The following is a 21,910-nucleotide window of genomic DNA, read 5'->3' as shown; positions in this document are numbered from 1 at the left end:
ATTTTCTAGATTCCATCTGTTTTCACTGTTATTGCCAAATTCCTAATGCGGGCCCAACGTTCTGAAGTAGAGACATTTAGCGTGGCATGCATTAGGGCCATTGTGTCACTACCTCCGTGGCAGGTAGGTGGATTAGCCTGGAACGCTAGCACCAGTACAGAGGTCTCTCTGAGTGTAGCGTGCTTGAGCAGCCCGATCCAAGAGATCCCACGCCTGTCGACGAGATTGTGCACTTACACTTGAAACACACTTATGTGGCCCTCCAAATGTTCTGGACTACGACTTCCATCATCCCTCCCTACTGGCTTTGCTGTTAGGGCTGATGGGAGATGTAGTCCAAAACATTTGGAGAAACAAAAGTTGCAGACCCCTGCCCTTGAGCTTGATCGATACCTGTTTGTTCTCTCAACTGAGTATGAAAAATGTCCTCTTTCCCTTTTTTGCTGTCTATAGAAAAGGGAGGTTGCCTTCTCGATGTCGGACACTCTACAGTATGACCTTGTTTTGGCGAACTGCTGGTTACTTGACACTGATATCTCTTTTTGTGCTGTCTTCTGGATAATCCGCCCTTTTCTCAAGCATCTACATCTGATGGCCTACCCAGACTCTACTTGACTTAGTGACTTCACTGCCTTTTGTGTGTATCTCGGATAGTCACCTGGACTCTCCTCCCTACTCTCCGCCACATTACGAGTACCTGAAAGCCCGCCCACCACTGTGGCCCTAGAGCAGGGGTCTGCAACCCGTGGATCCCTGGATGTGTTGGACTATGACTCACATATTTCCTCATCACTGACTAAACTGGCGAAAGCTGATGTGAGTTGTGGTCCAAAACATCTAGAGAGCCAAATGTTGCAGACCGCTGGTCCAGAGCATGGGTCTCACTAGAAAGTTCTGGAACTACCACCTGTTCCCATTCCATCTTATGATGTCATTGCGCGTCCTCTTTTTCTTTCGCAGATCATGGCCTCCTTTGACTACGCCAGGCTGCCCAGGGGGAAAATGTTCTGGTGGAGTGTCCTGATGTCATGCCCAAAGCCTACATTCTAACGTGGGAAATGTAGGCGGTGTGCAGGGCTTTGAATATGGTGGTGGCCACAGCAGAGTGATGGCTTTCAGAAACCGGAAACCAGTCCAGTGATGTATTGTGTGCATCACAGAAGTAAATTTAACACTATATGCAAATAACTATGTGCCAAAGGCCAATGTATTTGCACTATCTCGCCAATGTCCAGATGTGCAAAAAGGATTGAAAAGAGCGCATGGTTAACTACATATATGATTCATGGAAATCTGAGTAGGGCAATTATATCTTGAAAACATGGAAATAGCCTGCGTTGTAAGAGGCTTACTATAGATCCTTCTAGCAAAAAATCCCTTTAGGAAGATTACCAAGTGTCTTCATGGCACCAGGAACATCCTACCCCAAACCTGAGCTTTGTTTTTATTTTATTCAGTCGAGTCTTTGCAAGTGAACTGACCCAAGACTACCTCTCCCATAATGCAATTGGCAAGGAAATGAAATCCCTGAACTGGAGCATGCTGCGCCTGATGACACGGAGGCACCCGGCAGCTTAAAAGTGGCAAAATAAGTTGGGACTTTTCAAAATAGAGCAGAAGAGATAGATTCTGCCTTTCCTGAAACATACTTCTGCTAGCGGTGAAAACCAGAGGAGCTGTACACCGATTCTCTCAATTAAAGACTAATAATTTTGGCCCGATGCCACCATAGCGGGCAGACATTGGTCAAATTGACGTCATCCAACTAAGAGAGAAGACATACAATGGGGTGTGAATATTTAGCTGTATCACTCATACACCTAAGACCAACCATTGATAGGAACCTCAAGGCATATGAATGGGTACGGCCAGAGTATGTGCTCAAACCCTTAAGGCTACCAAGTTTACGAGTGGCTTGTTCTCCTATGTCAAGAAACCTATGAAGACCTATTGCCTTTGGCAATACCAGAGCCTGTCTCTGCCCTAGCAAAGCTCATGATGAGGCTGAGAAACAGATGTTCCACAAACTTGTTTATTTAAGTGGAATATTACGCTGCTAAACTCATTATGGGCAAGTAAAGTCCAAAAATACGACCTGGCAAGGTGGGCACCCCAGGTCAGCAAATCTAGATGGCAGACTATATTTATCTGAGCCTCGGGGAGCTCTCCCTTGCATCATGGACATTCTGAGAAATGTAGATGCAATATGTGGTGTGGTGGGTCGGAAAAAGGAGTTGGACACATTGAGGGCATTATGAACTCTATTTAATGAAATTATATGACAAGGGCTGGCGTTCCCTATTGCTAAAGGGATCACCCTGACTTTCTAAGGAAACTAAGGATGCTCGTCTGTCGTCAGGAAGTCCCAAAGTAAGAATGTCCTCGGTCCAAACCTTTCTACCTGACCCTACCTCTGGTCTAACCAACTTAAACTCAGTCAAGAGACGGTCTTTCTTCTCCTGGACTTCTTCTAGTTCCAGATAGTCTCTGTATGGAAAATGATCTCTCTTATACTTTCCTTTGTTTATACAATCTTCTTTGGTAAGCTCTGGATACCTCCTTCATGAGCTCTCGTATGGATCGGTGCTCACTTTAAAGTTAGGCTGCTTACAGCTTGTTTTCAGATAGTGTCTCACACTATTGTCTTCACTTGCCACTCGTTCACAGTCTCTGAATACAACCATGGCTACTTTGCACGGGACTTGGTTCCCTTTTAGATTCGCCCACTCCTGGGTTGTCTCTTTTATACTCTTTCTTCTATCATTGAGTCTCTTGATAGTCTTATCCCATATCCCTCAGAAGCCGTGCTGGGGCTTTGTTTTATCTACTCTTTGTCTCTTTGACCTCTTCCCTTCCTTCCTGGGCAATTGTTTCCAGTCCCTCTTTAGTCTCTCGTCACAGGGCTATTGTTAATTTGCTTTATGAGTCTTACACATTGGCCATCCGACAAGTTTATTCCTTGTGTTTCGCCTTTATTACTGGGACGAGTTACACTTGTTATGTACTCTTGTATCTCTTCTTTGTGATTGGGACGAGTTGCACTCTTCATATATTCTTCCCATTGGGGAACATTGCAGGGCTCGGCACACGCTCCGGTATTCTTCGCCATGGTTGGCTCACTCGTTCTGGCTTTTCGGCGGCATCTCATTCACAGCTTCCCCTCAGACTGAAGCCATCGACGAATGCGGGTGCCAGGGCGCTTCTCGCGCTCCCAGCTGTGATGGTGTCGGCATCGTTCAGCAGGCATCTCACCCACCACAAGGCGATCGTGATCACGTCACCACCAGCTCCTAGATATTTCTCTCTTCTTGGGCAGTGGTTTCCTCCGTTGCCGGCATTTCACTATGGCGTTCTTCGCTGATTCAAAAGTTGTGGGCTCCCCAGCGTGGTTCTACTGTGCCCCTCCAAGGTGCGATCATGTCAGGTATACCCACTCCTCCTCCATCCTCCACTTGTATCACTTAAATATACGTCTGGTCTTAAAGAGACATCGTCTTTTCCTCTTTCTGATTGATTTACTTGAGCATTGCCTGCAGCCAAATATAAAGATGCTACATTCTTCTTCTCAGCAGGCAGTCCCATATACAGCGATATGGTGGGAAATAAAGGAAGTTCCTCATAGGAACGGGAGTCCTCGACTCCACGTGAGTACCCACTTGCCCATACCCCTAGGGAGGGTACCACAGAGTGGGCTCACCTCCCTAGACTGTAAGGGGGTGGCTCCCCTTTAGTGAGAAGGGATGAATACCGTTGATTCGGCCCAGTGGATATAGAGAAATTAATACCAAGACTTATTTGCTCATGGAAGAAGCCTTGAATCAACAAAAAGACACGTTAGAAATGTTTGTAACCCTCGTGCTTTTTGTCACCTAATGAGATGTGCTGAGGAAGTGGGTGTCACCCTAGAAATCATTGGATGAGAGATGTGATATTTGATCCAATGGTGAAAAGAATGCTTAGAAGCCAGACACATTTCTCACGTGCGTAATCTACTTCTAGGGGTGCTGCTATGTACCATGATGATGTCAGTACACAATCTAAGTGGGTCTGTCACATCCTGGCAGGATGAGAAGACACCCAAATTGCAACTTCCTTCAAGCAACTTCCCTGACACCAAAGTCTTCAGAACATCAGAACTCCTGGAACGAATAGATCGTTTGGCACTGAGGGGGCTTAGACCTGCCTTGGATCCGGTAGGGTGGGGGGTTTCCCCCTAGCACTGCCAACCACCGAAAGAAGCAAGATTATGCCCTTTGGACCAGTAGAGCCAAAATGTACTGCCCACTTGCTCATATTTTGGCGGGTCTCAGATGTTTCAGAATAGAATCAATGATTAGCTGTGCTGCATCTCTCCTCCACTGGTCACTTTGCAATGCGAGATCGAAAAACAGATGTAGCCGATGCTGATTGGCCGAGAAGGGCCCAGTCAAAAGATGAAGGCCTTATGGCAATCAGCTCCTAGAAAGTTCTCTCCTTCACATCGCGCAGTCTTTACAGCTGAGGTGGGTCGCTCGGGTGAGGCGAAGAGCATAGAATCACGGACAATTGAAATGGAAACCCATAGTGACCCCTTGTTGACAGCAGTCTTCCATACTGTTCTCGCACAAAGCACAAGAGGCTAAACAGAAAAAAAACACTCTTCCAAAAAGCATTAGAGAAAATGTGATGGTACTCACGTGCACAGAATGGACTGGTCTTCTCGATCTGTGAATGCAAACATGCCAGAAATTAGTAAATAAATACTAGATTTTTTTTCAACCATGTTATAACAGAATAGACGTCAAACCGAATTAGCTTCTTACAAATTACATTTCTCTTTTGGTGTTTAAAAAAAAAAGAGGGTCATTGTTAAAATCTATTACCTAAATGCACGTTTTAAACTCTTGATAGAAAATCATCAGGTGCCCTTGAAACATTTCAGCGTTTCTTCAGGGATATCATTTCACCAAAATGTCAGGGGTAGCAGAAGTGAAATCACACATCCTTTGACCTCTGAGGACATCACAGGAAGTGATGTCACTTGACCCCCACCCGAAGTGACATCATGGGTAGTGATGGAACACAACCTTTCAACCCTTGACAAAACAGGAAGTGGCATCACATAGCATTGTTCCTCAGTACACTAAGAAAAATATGGTTACGATATCACTATAATGTGATATACATGTCATACAAGAATGGATTGCCATATGTATCATTAATATCATTGGGTATAGGCCCATATTACCAAATTACCGTGAATGCAAGCAGACATCCAAGGCAGATGATAATGATGTGTTATTATATAGCACTTACACTTAAGCGCTTTATATAGAACAAATATACATACAATAGCCTCCAACCTGTGTTGGTACTCGTTTATCGACCTCAGAAGGATGAAAGGCTGAGTTGAGGTGTTTAAGAACAGAAAAAATCAAATCAGTGTCTCACCCCCTGAAGTGTGCCTGAAATAAATCCTTAATGAATCTAGCAATTATTGTATACAATTCCAGAAAGACAAATTATGTGTTATTCCTATTCGTTCTTATTTAGGGTCACTACTCAAAGTGTTACACTTGTGGTACCCCCTGTTTTTTTTTTAAGAGGCCTGAACAAGAAAGCCTGGCACTCCAAAAATAAAGAGCCACATGGCACTGGCCACAGCCTAGGAGGTTACATTTCCACAAAAAAACGTACATTTTTCTTTTGGGAGGTGGGGGTAGCAAGGGAGACCACAGGGGTAGCAAAGGAGACCTCAGGGGTTGCAAATGCGACCCCTGGCAACCCCCAAATGACATCCCAATGCACATTATAATGTAGCATTACTCACAGGTCCGGACAGGCCAGTAACAGCTCGCCAACCTGTGCCAGTGCAGGCCAAGCAAGGCGAGGGCACAGGCGAGGGCTCGGGGCCATTACCAGCATAGCCCCCCCGCCCCACCCCTCCTTGAACACTGTGATAAACACTCTATCCCAGCATACATTCCGCGGTGCTAAATGTTTGTTGTAATTTTTTTTTTTAATGGCTTCCCTTTGATGAAAGGGTATGTGCAACTCTGCACCCTTTCAGCAAAGAGAAGATGTGGCTGCCAGGAAACTGAATTTCGAGGGTGCTAGTTGCAGACAGAGTGAAGGAGGGTGGACCAGTGGGATTTAAGTAAGGGGGAAGCGACTGGACTGATTGCAATAGCAGTAGTAGTGGGCGGGATGAGTTCCAGAGTGCGGCAGCAGGGAGAACCATGAAGATCCCAGCACACAGAGGAGCAGCGACCAGCTGATTGGCTGGCTCTCTGCACCATTGGGTAAGTACATTATCGGGACACCAGCAAAGTCATCCGGACAATGCAGGAGCCTGTCGGTGGCTTTGTTCATGCGAGCATCACATCCACAACCTTGTGTGAGGTGTGCCTGAGGCCCAACGCCTTATTCCTCACATAGACTTTGTTACACCTTAAGATGGCTGCCGCCGTGGGATATTTGCCTTTGCAGGACCTGGAGGTCTGCTGCAAAGCCCTGCCTCCAGGCCTGCATCATTGGTCAGCCCCGACTTTACCTCTGGCATCTTCACCAAGCCGGGAGGCGCTGCTGGCAAAGGACTCCAGTAAAGGCACTTGACAAGGCAGGAGCCTGTCGGTGCCTTTGTTCACGCGAGCATCACATCCACAATCTCGTGTGAGGTGTGCCTGAGGCCCAACTCCTTATTCCTCACAGAGACTTTGTTACACCTTAAGATGGCTGCCGCTGTGGGATATTTGCCTTTGCAGGACCTGGAGGTCTGCTGCAAAGCCCTTCCTCCAGGCCTGCATCATTGGTCAGCCCCGACTTTACCTCCGGCACCTTCACCAAGCCGGGAGGCGCTGCTGGCAAAGGACTCCAGTAAAGGCACTGGACAAGGCAGGAGCCTGTCTGTGCCTGCCCGTGAGCGGCTGTGCCTGCTGGCTCCAGAACACTTCTCTCTCCCCTGCAATGAAGCTCTGCTGGTGACTCCTCCTTCCTCCGCACACCCGACCCCGAGCTCCAGCACACTTCACCTGTGGCGTCCTAGTTACAACACAGAAAGGTAAGAGGATCAGCTCCTCTGGGTCCTGCAGCGCCTTACTGTCTTGAATTCCTGCCCTTCCCGTGGCACCATGCCACCATATCTTTTTACTGTTCCTCGTTTGCCGCGAAGGCATGTCACAATCACTTTAGTCTTCCTAACAATGTCTCATGCTGACTAGTGTTGCCTTCATGCTCGCTCTCGATTTCCGAGCCTCACGCGGTTCAATGTGTTGATGTCGTATTGAAATAGTCGCCAGGTAGGCGACTTTTTTCCTGAAGCCTAAAATTCTTTCCCAAAATATTCAAGGATGGGTATGATTATATATTATTACCTCCAATCCTAGAATATTTGGGGAAAGTGTCTGGAGGGTGCATTTTTAGGGAAATGTCGCCACCAGGTGGGCATTTTCACAGCAACATTATCACTGGATACCCTGCACGCTGCATCTGAGTTTCATCTGTATTCCACCTACTATGACCCAGCAGCCTTGCGCTGCTCCTGCTCTTTATCGTGTCCTCACCTCACTTACCTCTGACTGTCCAGCCTCTAACTGCACATGGAACTGTATTATTGCTGTAAACCACCGACTTTGATCTAGCAGCATCACGCGGCACTTCTACAACCTATCATGACCTATCAGCCTTGCACTGAACCTGTAGTGTAGTAAGCCTGTAACCCACCTACCATACCTATTGCTTAACTGAAGTAGCCCCTGTAACATGAGGCGCGGCTTTGCCAGACTATGCACCTACTTCGGCTTTGCCAGACTATGCACCTACTTTAATTTGTCCTTTGCGTATATGTATACCTGATGTAGCCCCCCGTAACATGAGGCCCGGCTTTGCCATACTATGCACCCACTTTAATTTGTCCTTTGCATATATGTATACCTGATGTTAGCCCCCTTAACATGAGGTGCCTCTTTGCCAGACTATGCACCTACTTTAATTTGTCCTTTGCGTATATGTATAACTGATGTAGCCCCCAGTAACATGTGGTACAGCTTTGCCAGACTATGCACCTACTTTAATTTGTTCATTGCATATATGTATACCTGATATAGCCCCCGTAACATGAGGCGTGGCTTTGCCAGACTATGCACCTATTTTAATTTGTCCTTTGCGTATATATATATACACCTGATGTAGCCCCCCGTAACATGAGGCATGGCTTTGCCATACTATGCACCTACTTTAATTTGTCCTTTGCATATGTGTATACCTGATGTAGCCCCTGTAACATGAGGCGCCTCTTTGCCAGACTATGCACCTACTTTAATTTGTCCTTTGCGTATATGTCTAACTGATGTAGCCCCCTGTAACATGAGGCGCCTCTTTGCCAGACTATGCACCTACTTTAATTTGTCCTTTGCGTATATGTCTAACTGATGTAGCCCCCTGTAACATGAGGCGCCTCTTTGCCAGACTATGCACCTACTTTAATTTGTCCTTTGCGTATATGTCTAACTGATGTAGCCCCCTGTAACATGAGGCGCCTCTTTGCCAGACTATGCACCTAATTGAATTTGTCCTTTGCGTATATGTATACCTGATGTAGCCCCCATAACATGAGGCGTGTCGTGGCCAGACTATGCACCTACTCCTTGTTGTGTATATGTATACCTGATGTAGCCCCCTGTAACATGAGGTGCGTTTTTGCCAAACTATGCACTTACTCTAACTTGTCTTTCATGCATTCTTGTACACCTGCAGCTACCCCCGTACCATGAGGCGTGCCTGCCAGTTTATGCTTTTCAAGATCCACTTGCATGCTGTAACCCTTATGTATGGTCTTGCACTGTACAAAATCTAATTTTGCACTTCCTGTAACTAGAGCCTAGATGCCTGAGGGTTTTGTGCGCTGCAATAAATACAAAAATAAATAACCGCCTCCATGTTGCTATGTTCAGCTAAAAGAACAATACCTGGGCTATATAATCCTGTATAGCCCACACATTGTCCAGTGCATCACCCCCCTTTAACTCTCCCTTCGGGGCTCAGAACACGGGTATAGCTCTCCTGGCAGATCTCTAAAGCCTAATTCTAACATTAGAATTTTAGAAAGACATTATAAATTCAGCAAAGACCCTTAATCACTTTTGCAAGTCTTGCTGTTTCTCTCCCAGCATCCCTCGTCAGTGCTCAGTGTCTCCATTAGCCAACATGCCACCAGCACCGGTCTCACTGCAAACTTCTGAGCACCTTCTCCGGCTGTTCAGACCGCGGGCAAGAATCACCAGATCCACTTACCCTATTATTCTTCATGCTTGTCAGCCCCGTGTGGCACCACTCGTCCCACTTAGCCTTCACCACCACCAATGCGCCAGCATTACCACATCAGTCCCCGGGGTCTCCCCCAATCATTTACCAAACACCTGTGTAAGTGTTTGAGAAATGTTCTTAATCCAAATAAAAGCTACAGGAAGTGAATGTGTCGAAGGCGCACATGTGTAAGATGTGCACTGTGGATGATGTCCAGCATGCAATCAATGTGTGATATGCTTTCCTGCGATCAGCTGACTCCCGGCTACTACCACCCTTGAAGGCTCAGCTTGTGTGATCCATGGAAGTCACCAAGAAAGGTGCATTCTTTGTCATTTCCCGACTTTCATGGTTGCACATGCTAACTAGATGCTTCCTTCTCTGAGATTGTATCTAATGTCACTGATCAGCCACACACATCAGGGGTGGTATGGTGTGGTGTCGGAGCGGAACTCGAACATGGTAACCAAAGCCACTCTGGTGGAGGAGGGGCAGGTTTCGTTTCTGGAGTCCCTGACCCCTCGTTGATGCATCTTAAAGTGGATAGAGGGATATTCCTGGATCCTTCCATTACAAACGCTGCGCATCATGCACACGCTACCGCTGAAAGTTCCAAACTCAATAGGAGATTTACCCAAGCCTGAGGCCAAATTGTTAAGTTGTTTCAAATGCAATAAGTGGTTTGCCAAGGTTCATATATATGATAAATCTTTAATAAACAGATGTTACCCAAAAAAAACCCTAAGTGAACATTAACTGGTTGCAACTTGACATCTTTTCCGAAAGTGTGGCAAATTCCATGTGACTGAACCCCACAAACCCTACACACACCTCTCTCTCTCTCTCTCTCTCTCTCTCTCTCTCTCTCTCTCTCTCTCTCTCTCTTTCTCTCTCTCTCTCTCTCTCTCTCTCTCTCTCTCTCTTTGTTGTCAGGACTTCACAAGGATGCTCACCCTTGGAAAAACCCCAATAAAATCGGTTTCTTATATTGTGCTTCATGGCGGATTCTGGTCTCTAAGCGTAGTACCGGTACTGTGTACCGAACCCGTGCTGCTCAGTGTAGTCTTCTTTACAAGACCACAGCATCGCCCCTGAACTATCCTAACAGTTTTACTTGTTAGAACCCAAAGTGTAAAGTGAGGATGTGTATGTTACTTTACTGTACTTATGATGACATAGTTCACATGGGATCTACTACAAGTAAGGACACAAGTAAACCCTCACGAAGATTGGAAAACACAGGACGTGTGTTTTATTGTGTTGCCATCTAATGAAGCGGGCTCTATTGTGTGAAAAGTGACCGCCACCCAAGTCAGTGGTCCCAAGCCTAAGGTGAGGGCCTCTAACAAGGGCAGGGGGGAATGGATAACTTCACCCGGGGCTTCCTGTGACACAGCCTGTCCATGTGTCCTTCCCAGTGCCCAGTGCCCAGTCCCAAGTGGTCCTTTCGGAATGAATTCTTTTCACAAGTCCCATTGCACTGAGACTGTTGTGCAGCAGGAGTTGCAAACTAGATGAATGCCCTGGCCTCCTCCCCATTGCTATCCTGTTTCTATGGGGGTCACCCCCAGAACCCTTGATCAATGGCCCTCACCCCCTTGCCCGTTCTTCTCCCTGATCACTTGTCCAGTAGACACCCCTGAACTACTGACACCCCACCCCCTCCTACCCACCTCTACTCCCCAGTCCTATAGGCCCCCTCTGCGGCCCATGTCCCGCCACTCACTCGACTTCCTACTCTCGTCTCGGGCCATCCTGTCCTCTTTCACTCTCCATGCATCGCAGAAAGGATATTCTGCACTGAATTACAAGGAAAATCCTTTTTTCCTCAATGCATGGCGAGGGCCAGTGCCCCGTGTAAACACGTGACAAAGGGAAGCGTGAAATTCAGCCCTTACGTGCGCTTAGAGTCTCAAGGTTGCTGATTGGTCAACGAGTCTGGAATCAACACTTTTTGATTGTGTAAATAAAAATGATCGAATTCACTTTTCTACTCTTTGCTATGTGGAATTTAGGGATGTGTGTTACCTTGAATTTCATCTATGTACGTATTTCCCAAAAAATAGGTGCCACGTGATCTCGGGAGAATAGCTCAGTGGCAACGTGCTCGCCTTGGAAGCAAGACGACACAAAGCAACACAGGTTCGCTCTCCGGGTCCGAGCTCAGAAATCTCTGGGTATTTAAGTGGGTTATAAATATGCAACTAAGACAACAACAACAAATTCTGTAACAGCGCCTTGATGCCCCGGGCTGTGTGAGCACTTTAAAAATGCAAAATAAATAAATAAAAACATGATAACGTTTTCACTCAAAGTGTTAAAGGCTAGATGCTCCATAAGTGGGGTGTCCAAGCCAAGTGGTCTGTGGTCTTTTTGGGGGGCTGCTCATTCACGCTTTGGGGGTCAACCAGCATCTCAAGATGCCTGAATTCCTCCACTGTGTGTCCGCTCAGGCTGGCAAGCTTGAACTTAACATGCCTGGCCAGTGCAGACGTTTGGAGTGGACCTGAGTTCATGCGTGGACCGCAGACCTGAAGCGACTCCACGCCAAAGTGTCCATATCACACTGTGTGGCCTGCACTTTTTTGGGAGGTGCTAGAGATGTAATTGCACGTCGGCACTTGTCACAGATTATAAGTGTTCTTTTTTCATAACACGCTTACTACCAAAGATTGGTTTCTAAGCGTGGGATCGGGACCGGGATCCGAACCCGTGTTCCGTTGCATTGTCTAGCTTCCAAGACAAACGCGTTGCCCCCGAGCGATCCCCCCCCTCAGGTGGGCCTGCAAAGTTTCCAGGATGCTGCCAGAAGCAAGGGATCCGGCAACACTTCCAGGGTGGATGTCAAGATGGCTAGAGAGGCCAGGTGATGAGCTCTTCCAAATGTAATCCAAAGTGGTCTTATATAGAGCACTTCTGCCATCTTTGTAGTCCTCTTACCCCATGAAATGTATTCTCAATAGAACGGCAACCGGCAGAAGCCAAAGAAGATGGGCCCTCCAGAGCATGCGCAGCGGCTAACAGCAGAATGACCGCTATCAGCCACCAATGGATGTCAATTCTTGAGTGACATTTGTTTTGCAGACGGGGGATAGCCCAGGAGACTTGTGATTCAGGGGTAAGAGCTATCAATGAACAAATAAACTGGGCTCGGGCGCTAATTTGGACCCCTTAGCTGCCAGCCTATTATGCAAGTCTATGCAAAAATGATGAGCTTACTCATCCTTGAATACAAAATAGGGTGTCTTACCTGGACAAAGGAGTCCAACACAGGAACAACACATAGCTACACAATGCAGGCACAATAAAGGCCTTGATTGGATGAGGCATCCATCGGGCACATTACATCAGCATCAAAGAACGAACTACAGTGATGAATGTTATCCTCCTGATTGCCCGCCTTCATGGACAAGCAACACTAAATATGCTGGGTGCCCGCGGAAGGGTCCTGGAGTGCCTTGAAGGAGAATGCACCCCTCCTCTGCCCGCCACGCATAGTGCTCTAGGTCACATCACGCAGCTTTCCTGAACCGATCACTTCAGCCCAGACCCTGGAGGCTGTTGCTAAGCGACGCGGATCCAAGCAGGTGGATAAGCAATGCATTCTCCACTCCTATACATGTGTATACCTCCCACATCCACATTTGTGAATGGGGCACTAAGCCACATTAGGGAAGAGGAAGGATGTTGTGAAACTGCTCACTAGGAACGTGGATTCCACGGCACCACCCAGCCAATTCATTTTTGATATCTGCGCGGTGTGGGTAGAAAGAAAAACCGTCTGCAGTTGTTCGGACCCTCACAATTGGCAGATGTCTAAAATAATCCACTCTTCTGCCTATTCCGGCCAAAGAATAGTCCCTTTGCTTCTTCTATGATGCGCCTCCGTTCAGATTTGTAATAGACGTCAAAGGTTTGTCCCTTGGTCACGAGGACAGAGATGGCACAATGTCTTACACGGGGAAGGGTCCCCATTCTCCCTGAATGGCCCATGCAGACTTTATAGGAAGTTCAGATGACCCTCGTTGGCCGCCTCATGGTCACCGCCAACGAAAAGTTCTGCCTGGCCTGCAGACCCTCAGTCATCTTTAAAGGGCATCCCAGGAAGAACACCTGCCTTTTTAGGAGGGTGAGTTCCTAAGAGGAGATTGTGGGTGTCTTTGATAAATAGGCTACTTGGGAAAATAATGTGGCTTCAGGAGATTGCACTTTGAGCGCAAGCGGCCACTGGCATACCGCCGGAGAGCGATGCAGCATGCTTCTTTGGAAAGTAAATGAGGCACTGCCATGGTCACTTCCATGCGCTGATAATGTCAGCCTGCGGGTTCAGTGAAAGACATCTTTTGTGATCAGGGTGTAGTTTCATGAAGGTTTCCACCATTCAAAACTCAGACAGCAAATTTGAGAATCTACGCGACGCGTGGATCACAGAGAATTGTGTGCTAAACTACCCCTTCTCATTGCTCATTTGTGCAGTGTAATTGGCACGGGGCATGACAACCACATTCAGTGTGCTATGAAAGGTCAGCGTATTGTGTCAATAACATTGACGCCACGTTTGCCTGAGGAAGAGATCACCGGGTCAGAAAACCTTGCAAATAAATGCCTTAACCAGCCTGCCTAATTAGGTGTTCTTGTTATTTTCTTGGGTCAAGGCTTTTAATATCACTCCTGCCTAACATGGTAGAAGCCAACTGATATATATTGTGGTAGGTCAGAAGGTGGAGACAGACCAATGGATGTCATGTTCAAACCGATTTATTATGAAATAATAAAGAAAATGCCTAACTTTCCTTAACCCACGGGTTTCCCCACCTAACACAACTAAACTAGGATGCTCGTTGCCAAAAGTGAAGGCTGTAACTAGAAGTCTGTCCCCTGTCCCAAAACTAACCTAGCCTGACCCTACCACTTGTATTAAATAACAAAAAAGACCACAAGAATGACTCGCTTTTCCTGGGTTGCTTTTTCAGCACAACTCTCACAGTTCTTCTTAATAGGAAAGCTTCAGGTAGTCCCTTGCCACTTTGTGCAGCAAGTCTTCTGGTTCTTTTGAACGGGGCTCCTCCAGGCCCTTGTACGCTGGCTCCTTTTCTGCCTCTGAGTTTTCTCTGAATAATGATCACTCCTTTCTATATTCTTCTTCTCACTAAACCATACAGGTTGAGTCCTGGTTAAACCTTCACTCCTCTTATCAGTCTTTGTAGGTTTCTCAATCTTCTCACGAGTTTGGCCCTCACTGGGACATGTACGATTAGTCCTGTTGTAATTCTCAGTCTTCTTAAAGATTTGCGACTCATTCAGATGAGTATGATGAGTTCTGCTGTGGTTCTCACTGTTCTTACAAGTTTGCCAGTCACTGGGACGAATATAATGATTAGTCCCGCTCTGTTTATAGGTTTGCCCTTCACTGGGACGAGTATGATTGCTCTTGCTGAGATTCTCACTCATCTTATAAAGTTTCCACTCACTGGGACGAGTATGATTACTCCACTCTTTATGTTCGGTTTCACAACATTTGTAGAAATAACACCAGTTTTCCTGGGTCTACCGCTCTCCCTTTACCTGGAATGTAATGGGGCTGTGTTACTGGTTCGGCTTTGTTCCTTGCTTCGGTTTCGCAGTACTTCAGGGTGGCTTTTACGATTTCTCTGGAGGCACGTTCTGGTCTCTGAACATGGTATCAGCTCCATCAGTGTTCTTCTTTCTCTCTCCCTGTTGGCCACACCTCTTATACTTGTTTCCCTCCTGGTATATGCTTCAGTCTGGCAGACCTGTCTTGGTCGTCAGTCTGCATACTTTATCCACAGCACGTCAAAGTTAGGGCGCTCTGTTAGCCTTGGTTGAAAGTCCCTGCTGGGATTACCAGCCTCTGCACATTCCTTCTGTCGGTTGATCACTCCGTAGTTCTCTTCAGACATTGCTTGTCTCATTCGGTTTGCTGCCATGCAAGGCGGCGTTCTCCCTGAGTCACCGAGTTCCTTCAGCCAGCCGGTTTGAATCTCCTGGGTTTCTCTTCCAGGTTCTCTGGATCCACCCACGTTTATCACGCAACGCTTGGACTTCCCCAGCCTCCCATCATAGCCCTTCTTTTGCGCTGGACTTGTGTTCTTTATGGTTCTGTATGGTTTTGGCATCTCAGTGGTTGGCAAACAGTCATTATTTATTACTCCTGCATTCTCACTCTTCCCAATACCATACTGAATTCTGTCTTCAGAAATTACATTACAATAGCCTGTGTATGAGGAGTCTTGGTGTCTGCCAATTGATAGAACTGTATTGGGTTTTTGAGGATAATACATAGTGAGTCCTTATGCCCAAGAGTGGAGTCTCTTTCTGTGATATCCTGCATATCGCCGTCCCAAGGGGGAATTTGTATTAGCAGGCTCACCTCCGTAGACTAACTGGAAGGGGCTTCCCCTCTTGGGGAAATTGACTGAATCTCTCAATTCATCACAAGATATATATGTGTCCTAAAATATATACGCACATATACATGTTATAATTTAGAGGAGCTTTATGCCCGGTACCCCTACCCCAGGCAAATGTTTTTTTGCCCCATCAGTGTCGTCCCTCAGGTGGTCAAACACTTCCCCTCTTTAAGAAACCTCCATCGTTGTCTTTCGTGAATAAATGGGGCATCCTTCTGGCCCACCGTTCCAGCGTCCGCTTGGCACTTTGATTCTTGCCAGGGTTGTGCCAGCGCGTCGCCCAGTGCGAGTGCATCTCAGTAGCGTGTCAGGTTCCAAGAAATATTTGACATTCAGGGTCTCGTCACTAGTCATGCCCTCCAGCCATCTTGTGAACAGGCACCGTTCCATCTGAGCAGACGAGGCTGAGGCCAAGACACCATATAAGAGCAACAACTGTGGGTGTTGATGGCATGCTTTTTGGCTTGGCTCTATGGTTGGCAGGGCCTGTTGAAACAACATTCCATGCTATGCTTCCATGCCTAGAGCTAGCATTCAACCAAGGTGTTGTTGGGACAGTTCCTGTCACTGAACTTTTCACCAGGTAAATGTTTCTGAAACCCTTCCTTTCCTCAGCTGCCGCACTATAACATTTGGGGGTAGACGGAATGGCATCAAATAGTTACATATGTTTGTTTATTTATTTGTATTGCGCACCAGACCCTGAGGCATCAGGGCGCATTGGAATAAGAAATCTTACAGCTTAGTTACACATCAGAAGAGAGAATACAAATAAAGAAGGTACAAATAAATCATGCATAAAAGGCATTACAAGTACCTTGTGTATGAAGGGGTATTTACAGGTAATCAACAAGAGGCAATACCGATAAGGGTATCATTCAGCAAGGGTCTATACAAAAAGGGCATCATTCAACAAGACATTCTGAAGCCTATTTACAGTGCAGTAATATGTAACAGAAGCATTGCTGGTCATTGTCTTTAAGCCAGTTGATGAGGTTCTGTCTGAAATGTAAGTATGGTGGATCCACTCGCAAGGAGGGAGGGAGGGCGTCCCAAAGCTGCGCTATATATAATTATAGATGGGCAGCGATCGACTACGGGGCAATTCCACCGAGGGGTTCGGGGTAGCAGCGACAAGGGGAGTGATGGTGGAATACACAGCATAGTTGACCCCTCCCCGTGATCATTTTCTGTTGTATATGCCCAAGGCCCGCATTCCTTTTCCACCCACTGGGCTGTTCCGTGGGCCATCGTGGCAAGGGGTTGGCAGAGGAGGAATGGGGAAAGCATACAAAATAAAAAAAATATCAAGCTCCTTCTCACCTCAAAGCAATCCAACAATGAAAAAATGAAAATCCCAGCAAAGAAAACCCTCTAGCCTCTTGCTGCGACGTCATAGCAGTTGATTATGAATTCCATAATCCACTGCCGTGACGTCATTTCAGGAGACTACAGCATTCACAATGGGAAATATGGACACCATGCCCAACCATTTACAACCAATTTTGTTCTCATCCACTATGAAAACAAGTTGTTTCATATGAATATAGCAAGAGTTGTGTTGGGGTTTACATTGGAATTGCAACTAAGCATCGGTTGCAGAATGCTTGGTGGCCCTCTATCGCCTCTCATATTTGATCCATGCAATGGCTACATTTTGCATATCTGCTTACTAGGTTGTTGTTGGGGGAGGAGTGGGCAGTCCCTTAATTACAATATAACAGGTCCACAAACCATTTCATGGGCTAAAGCAGAGGCCATTACACCGCCATCTAGCCATCAAAGAAAAAACGAAAAATGATGGATAGAAAGATGGGCTCTAGCGCTTTTGGGTAGAATTCCACTGGGCATTCTCCTGGGTAGCATTCCACTGGGCATTCCCCTGGGTAGCATTCCACTGGTCATTCTCCTGGGTAGCATTCCACTGGACGTTCTCCTGGGTAATATTCTAATGGGCATTGTCCTGGGTAGTATTCCACTGGACATTCTCATTGGTAGCATTCCACTGGAAGTTCTCCTAGGCGGCATTCCACTAGAGATTCTCCTGGTAGCATCTTACTGGAAGTTCTCCGGGGTAGCATTCCACTGGAAATTCTCCTGGGTAGCATTCCACTGAAAGTTCTCCTGGGTAGCAGTCCACTGGAAATTCTCCTTGGTAGCATCTCACTGGAAGTTCTCCTCTGTAGCATCTCCTAGGCAGCATTCCGCTGGAAGTTCTCCTGGGTGGCATTCCACTAGAGATTCTCCTGGGAAGCATCTAACTGGAAATTCTGCTGGGAAGCAATCCACTGGGCAATCTCCTGGGTAGCATTGTACTGGGCATTCTCCTGGGTAGCATTCCACTAGACATTCTCCTTGGTAGCATTCCACTGAAAGTTCTCCTGGGCGGCATTCCACTAGAGATTCTCCTGGGTATCATCTCACTAGAAGTTCTCTTGGGTAGCAATCCACTGGGCATTCTTGTGGGTAGCAGTACTAGACATTCTCCTGGATAGCATTCCACTGGAAATGTTCCTGGATAGCATTCCACTAGAAATTCTCCTGGGTAGCATTCCACTGGAAGTTCTCCTCGGTAGCATTACACTGGAAGTTTTCCTGGGTAGCATTCCACTGGAAATTCTCCTGGGTAGCAATGCACTGGGGAAATCCTTGTGTCTCTGCCACATTGCACTCAGAATTCCTGTGGGTAGCATGAGCTGTGGCCATGTGTGGTTGGGTAACGACTGTCTTCCATGCCATCATTTCTTTACTTGTGTATGCCCACTTCTGTATGGTTGGTCCGTTCTGTAAAGGCACAGAAAACCGGCCAGGTCACGGTACGAATGCTGCCCAGAAGAATGACCAGTGGGTAAGGAATGTTAGCTTGCGCATTTCCATCCATCACTTTTGGGATTTCTCGGTGGGTCACCCCAAGAGGAAGGAGTATGCTAAGACACTAGACCCTTCAGCTCACGAGTCTAGTGGGTCAAGATGCACCCCCCACCCCCGGCGAGCCCCAAAAGGAGACATTAGACTAGACTGCTGATTAAAAGTGCCAAGGACGAATATGCTCGTCCTTTTTACACTAGACTTGCATAAAAGCCTGGCAGTTTAGGGGTTAACTCTTTGATAGCACAACACAGCTGTTGTATACACTTGCTGTGGCCCTTTTCCTCTGCATCCACAAGTGGCACGGGTGGGCGGGGATATGTCAGAGGAATTCTATCTCTGCCTGATTTACTTCCATCCGAGGCGACTCCGTGGCGCCTTGCCATTGGCCATAGCATAGGCCAATTGTTTCTTGTTCCTGTTTCCATTGGCCAGCTCCCCGTGAGGAGGAGCCACGCGCAGAGAGGCGCTCTCCTTGATTAACTCTTCAGGATTCGGCTTTTCGTTTCACATAGTGTGATTATTTCATAGCGAAATCTACAAAGTGGGTGATTAATCCCATCTCCTCTGGCAAACTCCATCTCTTCAAGTCACCCCAGTCTGCCCTTTCTTCCTTCACTTTTCCTGTTTAGAAGTGGGAAAGGTGTGTGTTGCATATGTGTATTATCCATGATGTGTGCAGTTCACTTTAAGCCAGTGTGTGCATGGGGGGTTTGTTTAGGTCTGGCTAGAAAGACCTTTGGTTCTTTTCCCATAACTCTTAGACCTTGGTCCCTCTTTTCCGGTGCTGTTTCCCTGCTGTGTGGCCCATCCCTCCTCTGCCATTTTCCTTGTCAATGTTCCCTCCACCAGTGCTCCTTTCCTTGGGTCCCTTCCCCATGTGCCCTTTACCCCATGCGCTTTAGGACACTTTTGTCCATAGTCACACCCTCTGCCTTGTCCCTCCTGCTCCCCGCAACTTCAGTGTCTGGTCCCACATGTACCCTCCCTCCTCCTGCGCCCCTTAGCCCTTCCTCTCCTAATCTCCTCTGCTCATTCCCTCCACCTTAGGGTTCCACCTAACATAACATGTGTATTTATAGAGCACATGTTTGTCCCCAGGCTGGGGTCCTGGAACTAATAACAGATGTTCATTGTTACCCATTTTAATGGTACTCATTTTAGCAAACCCAGAATGATGAAAGGCTGAGTGACCTGTCAGGACCCGAAGCTGTGACCCTGAAATCAAGTCCTGATCCCTGTAGTGGATGCATTAGTCAACCTGTGCTGCAATCCGCTGTATGCGACTAGCGCCTAATGGCTGATGGGGGGGCTTCCGGGCACACGGTGAGATTTATCTGGCTGATGGGGGGATCAAGTGGCTAAAGCAGGGTTGTCCAACTCCAGGCCTCGAGGGCTGGAATCCTAACAGGTTTTCAGGATCACCATCATTAATATTCATGAGAGGAAATTTACAAATATTTAGAATCATTGTATGCAAATTAATTTCATGAATATTAATCAGGAGTATGCTGAAAATCTGGCATGTTTCCTGCCATCGTGACCTGGAGTTGGACAACCCTGGGCTAAAGGATTACTTCTGGCTGGTGGGGGCGCTACTGCACTCTTGTCTGACTACTGCACACTAGTGCATAATGAAGATTGAGTGAAAATGCCTTTGTCACTTTTTTTTTGTGAACTCTAACCTTTTTAACGTTATAATGAGGTTGCCCAAATTGTCTTTTGTAAACATGATCTGGTTGGGTAAAAAATCTATCTCCAAGTCAATTCGAGGGGGTTCTGCGGATCGTATTAAAGACACATTACAGGATAATTAGTCACATGGTGCATTTTTGAAACACTTTTGATTTAATTTATAGAAGAATTAAACTATAAAATATGATTTGCAAGAGTGCACATGGGGAGTGAGGGTAGCACAGGAGAGAGCGTGCGGAGGCGCGCGCAGGAGGGGTGCAGATGTTTGGACGCGTTTACACACATGCATCCACTTCTGATGGGGGGCGGATATGGGCGGGGGGTCAACCAGGGTTCTTTTCAAGCTCATCAGTCGCAGTAGGTGGGCTCCGGATTAACTGTAACTGTGATTTACACAGTAGCTGGGTGCAGGCACAAAAGGCCTGATTTACAGAAGCGTTTTATAATGGCGCGATCCCATAGGTAAACGCTCTCTGAATCAGGCCCACTATGTGTTTGTGAGGTGAGCGCCGAGCCCGAAACCTCGGGAGTGGAACTAGTGGCAAATTAGTAGCACAGTGTGGAATATGTGACACACTGGCCCTGGGCTTGGTCCCACAAACAGGATAGGATTTAAAAACAAAAGGAACATTGGAATTGCTACTTGCCGGCATGGTAATGTGGTGGTTGTGATGTGGTGTGTGCTTGGCTTTGTCATTTGCTACTTCGTGGTGCACGTCCAACCGCATTGAACCATAATCCAGTGTAAGCCTGAGTGGTGCTATGCTTGGGGTATCTGTGAGGTGCCAGTGGGCAGTCGGAAGGGAAGCCCAGGGAAATTGACTACACATTTTGGGGTCCTGAATGTCTGCCTTACCATAGCATAACCTGGCATAGCATGTCATGGGTAGTATTGCTCAGTGGCTGCGCGCAAGGCGGCGCAGAGCAACACAGGTTCGAATCCCGGGTCTGCGCTTAGAAACCTCTTCCATATTAAGCGCATTGTAAAAAAAAAACATTCGAATTATAATGTCTTATCAGAGTATCACAACATATACCATAACGTTATTGGTGGTTATGTGGAATCCTGCTGTGCATGGTATGACCACAATACCCACCTCTTATACATACTACCTCCCACCTTAATCCACAATGCATCTCAACACACAGCAGCTCCAGCCATGAAACAGAAACAAAACAGCAGCTTTACACAACGGACAACACCACCCGAAGGCAACATTTCACTTTACACCACACTTACACACTGCAGGCACACCAACACAACTCTTTACAATCTCCTTAAACACTTCTCTGCCCGACACTACAGACAACCACACAATCAATTTAAATGACCAACTTGGTGCTCACATTAACCACTACTCCGAGGCGTAGACAGGGTTGGGAGGCCCACCCAAAATCTGTATATGCCCACTCAGCAGCACTGTGTGGGCCTTCTGTCACTGTGGTGGGCCCAACTACATTAGCTGCACGCCCCACTTGTTAGACAGTCCTGGCTGCTCCTCTGGCACTACTCCGGACAACTGGTAAAATATCTCAAACATGCAGACTGCACAAAGTGCAGCCTTTTCAGGTCTTCACAAATGAACACTGCAACAAAGCAGCACTTCCCTGTTTCCTCTTCTCCTGCGTTAGCT

General features: G+C 47.0%; 1 protein-coding gene across 3 annotated transcripts in view; it reads right to left on the bottom strand.

Annotated features, from left to right (window-relative positions):
* Positions 1–21,910, bottom strand: part of MYH11 (myosin heavy chain 11) — a 222,992-nt gene that overhangs the window by 146,331 nt on the left and 54,751 nt on the right. For all 3 annotated transcript variants that reach the window (XM_069647117.1, XM_069647118.1, XM_069647119.1), the window contains exon 4: positions 4,677–4,704. In XM_069647117.1, coding sequence (XP_069503218.1) covers positions 4,677–4,704 — 28 coding nt within the window. The remainder of the gene's footprint in view (positions 1–4,676; positions 4,705–21,910) is intronic.

This window comes from Ambystoma mexicanum, chromosome 2q (genome assembly GCF_040938575.1).
Source record: "Ambystoma mexicanum isolate Mex_15411 chromosome 2q, UKY_AmexF1_1, whole genome shotgun sequence".
Lineage (NCBI taxonomy): Eukaryota > Metazoa > Chordata > Amphibia > Caudata > Ambystomatidae > Ambystoma > Ambystoma mexicanum.
Note: the sequence above shows the minus strand (reverse complement) of the source record. Positions and strands in the feature narration are given on the sequence as shown.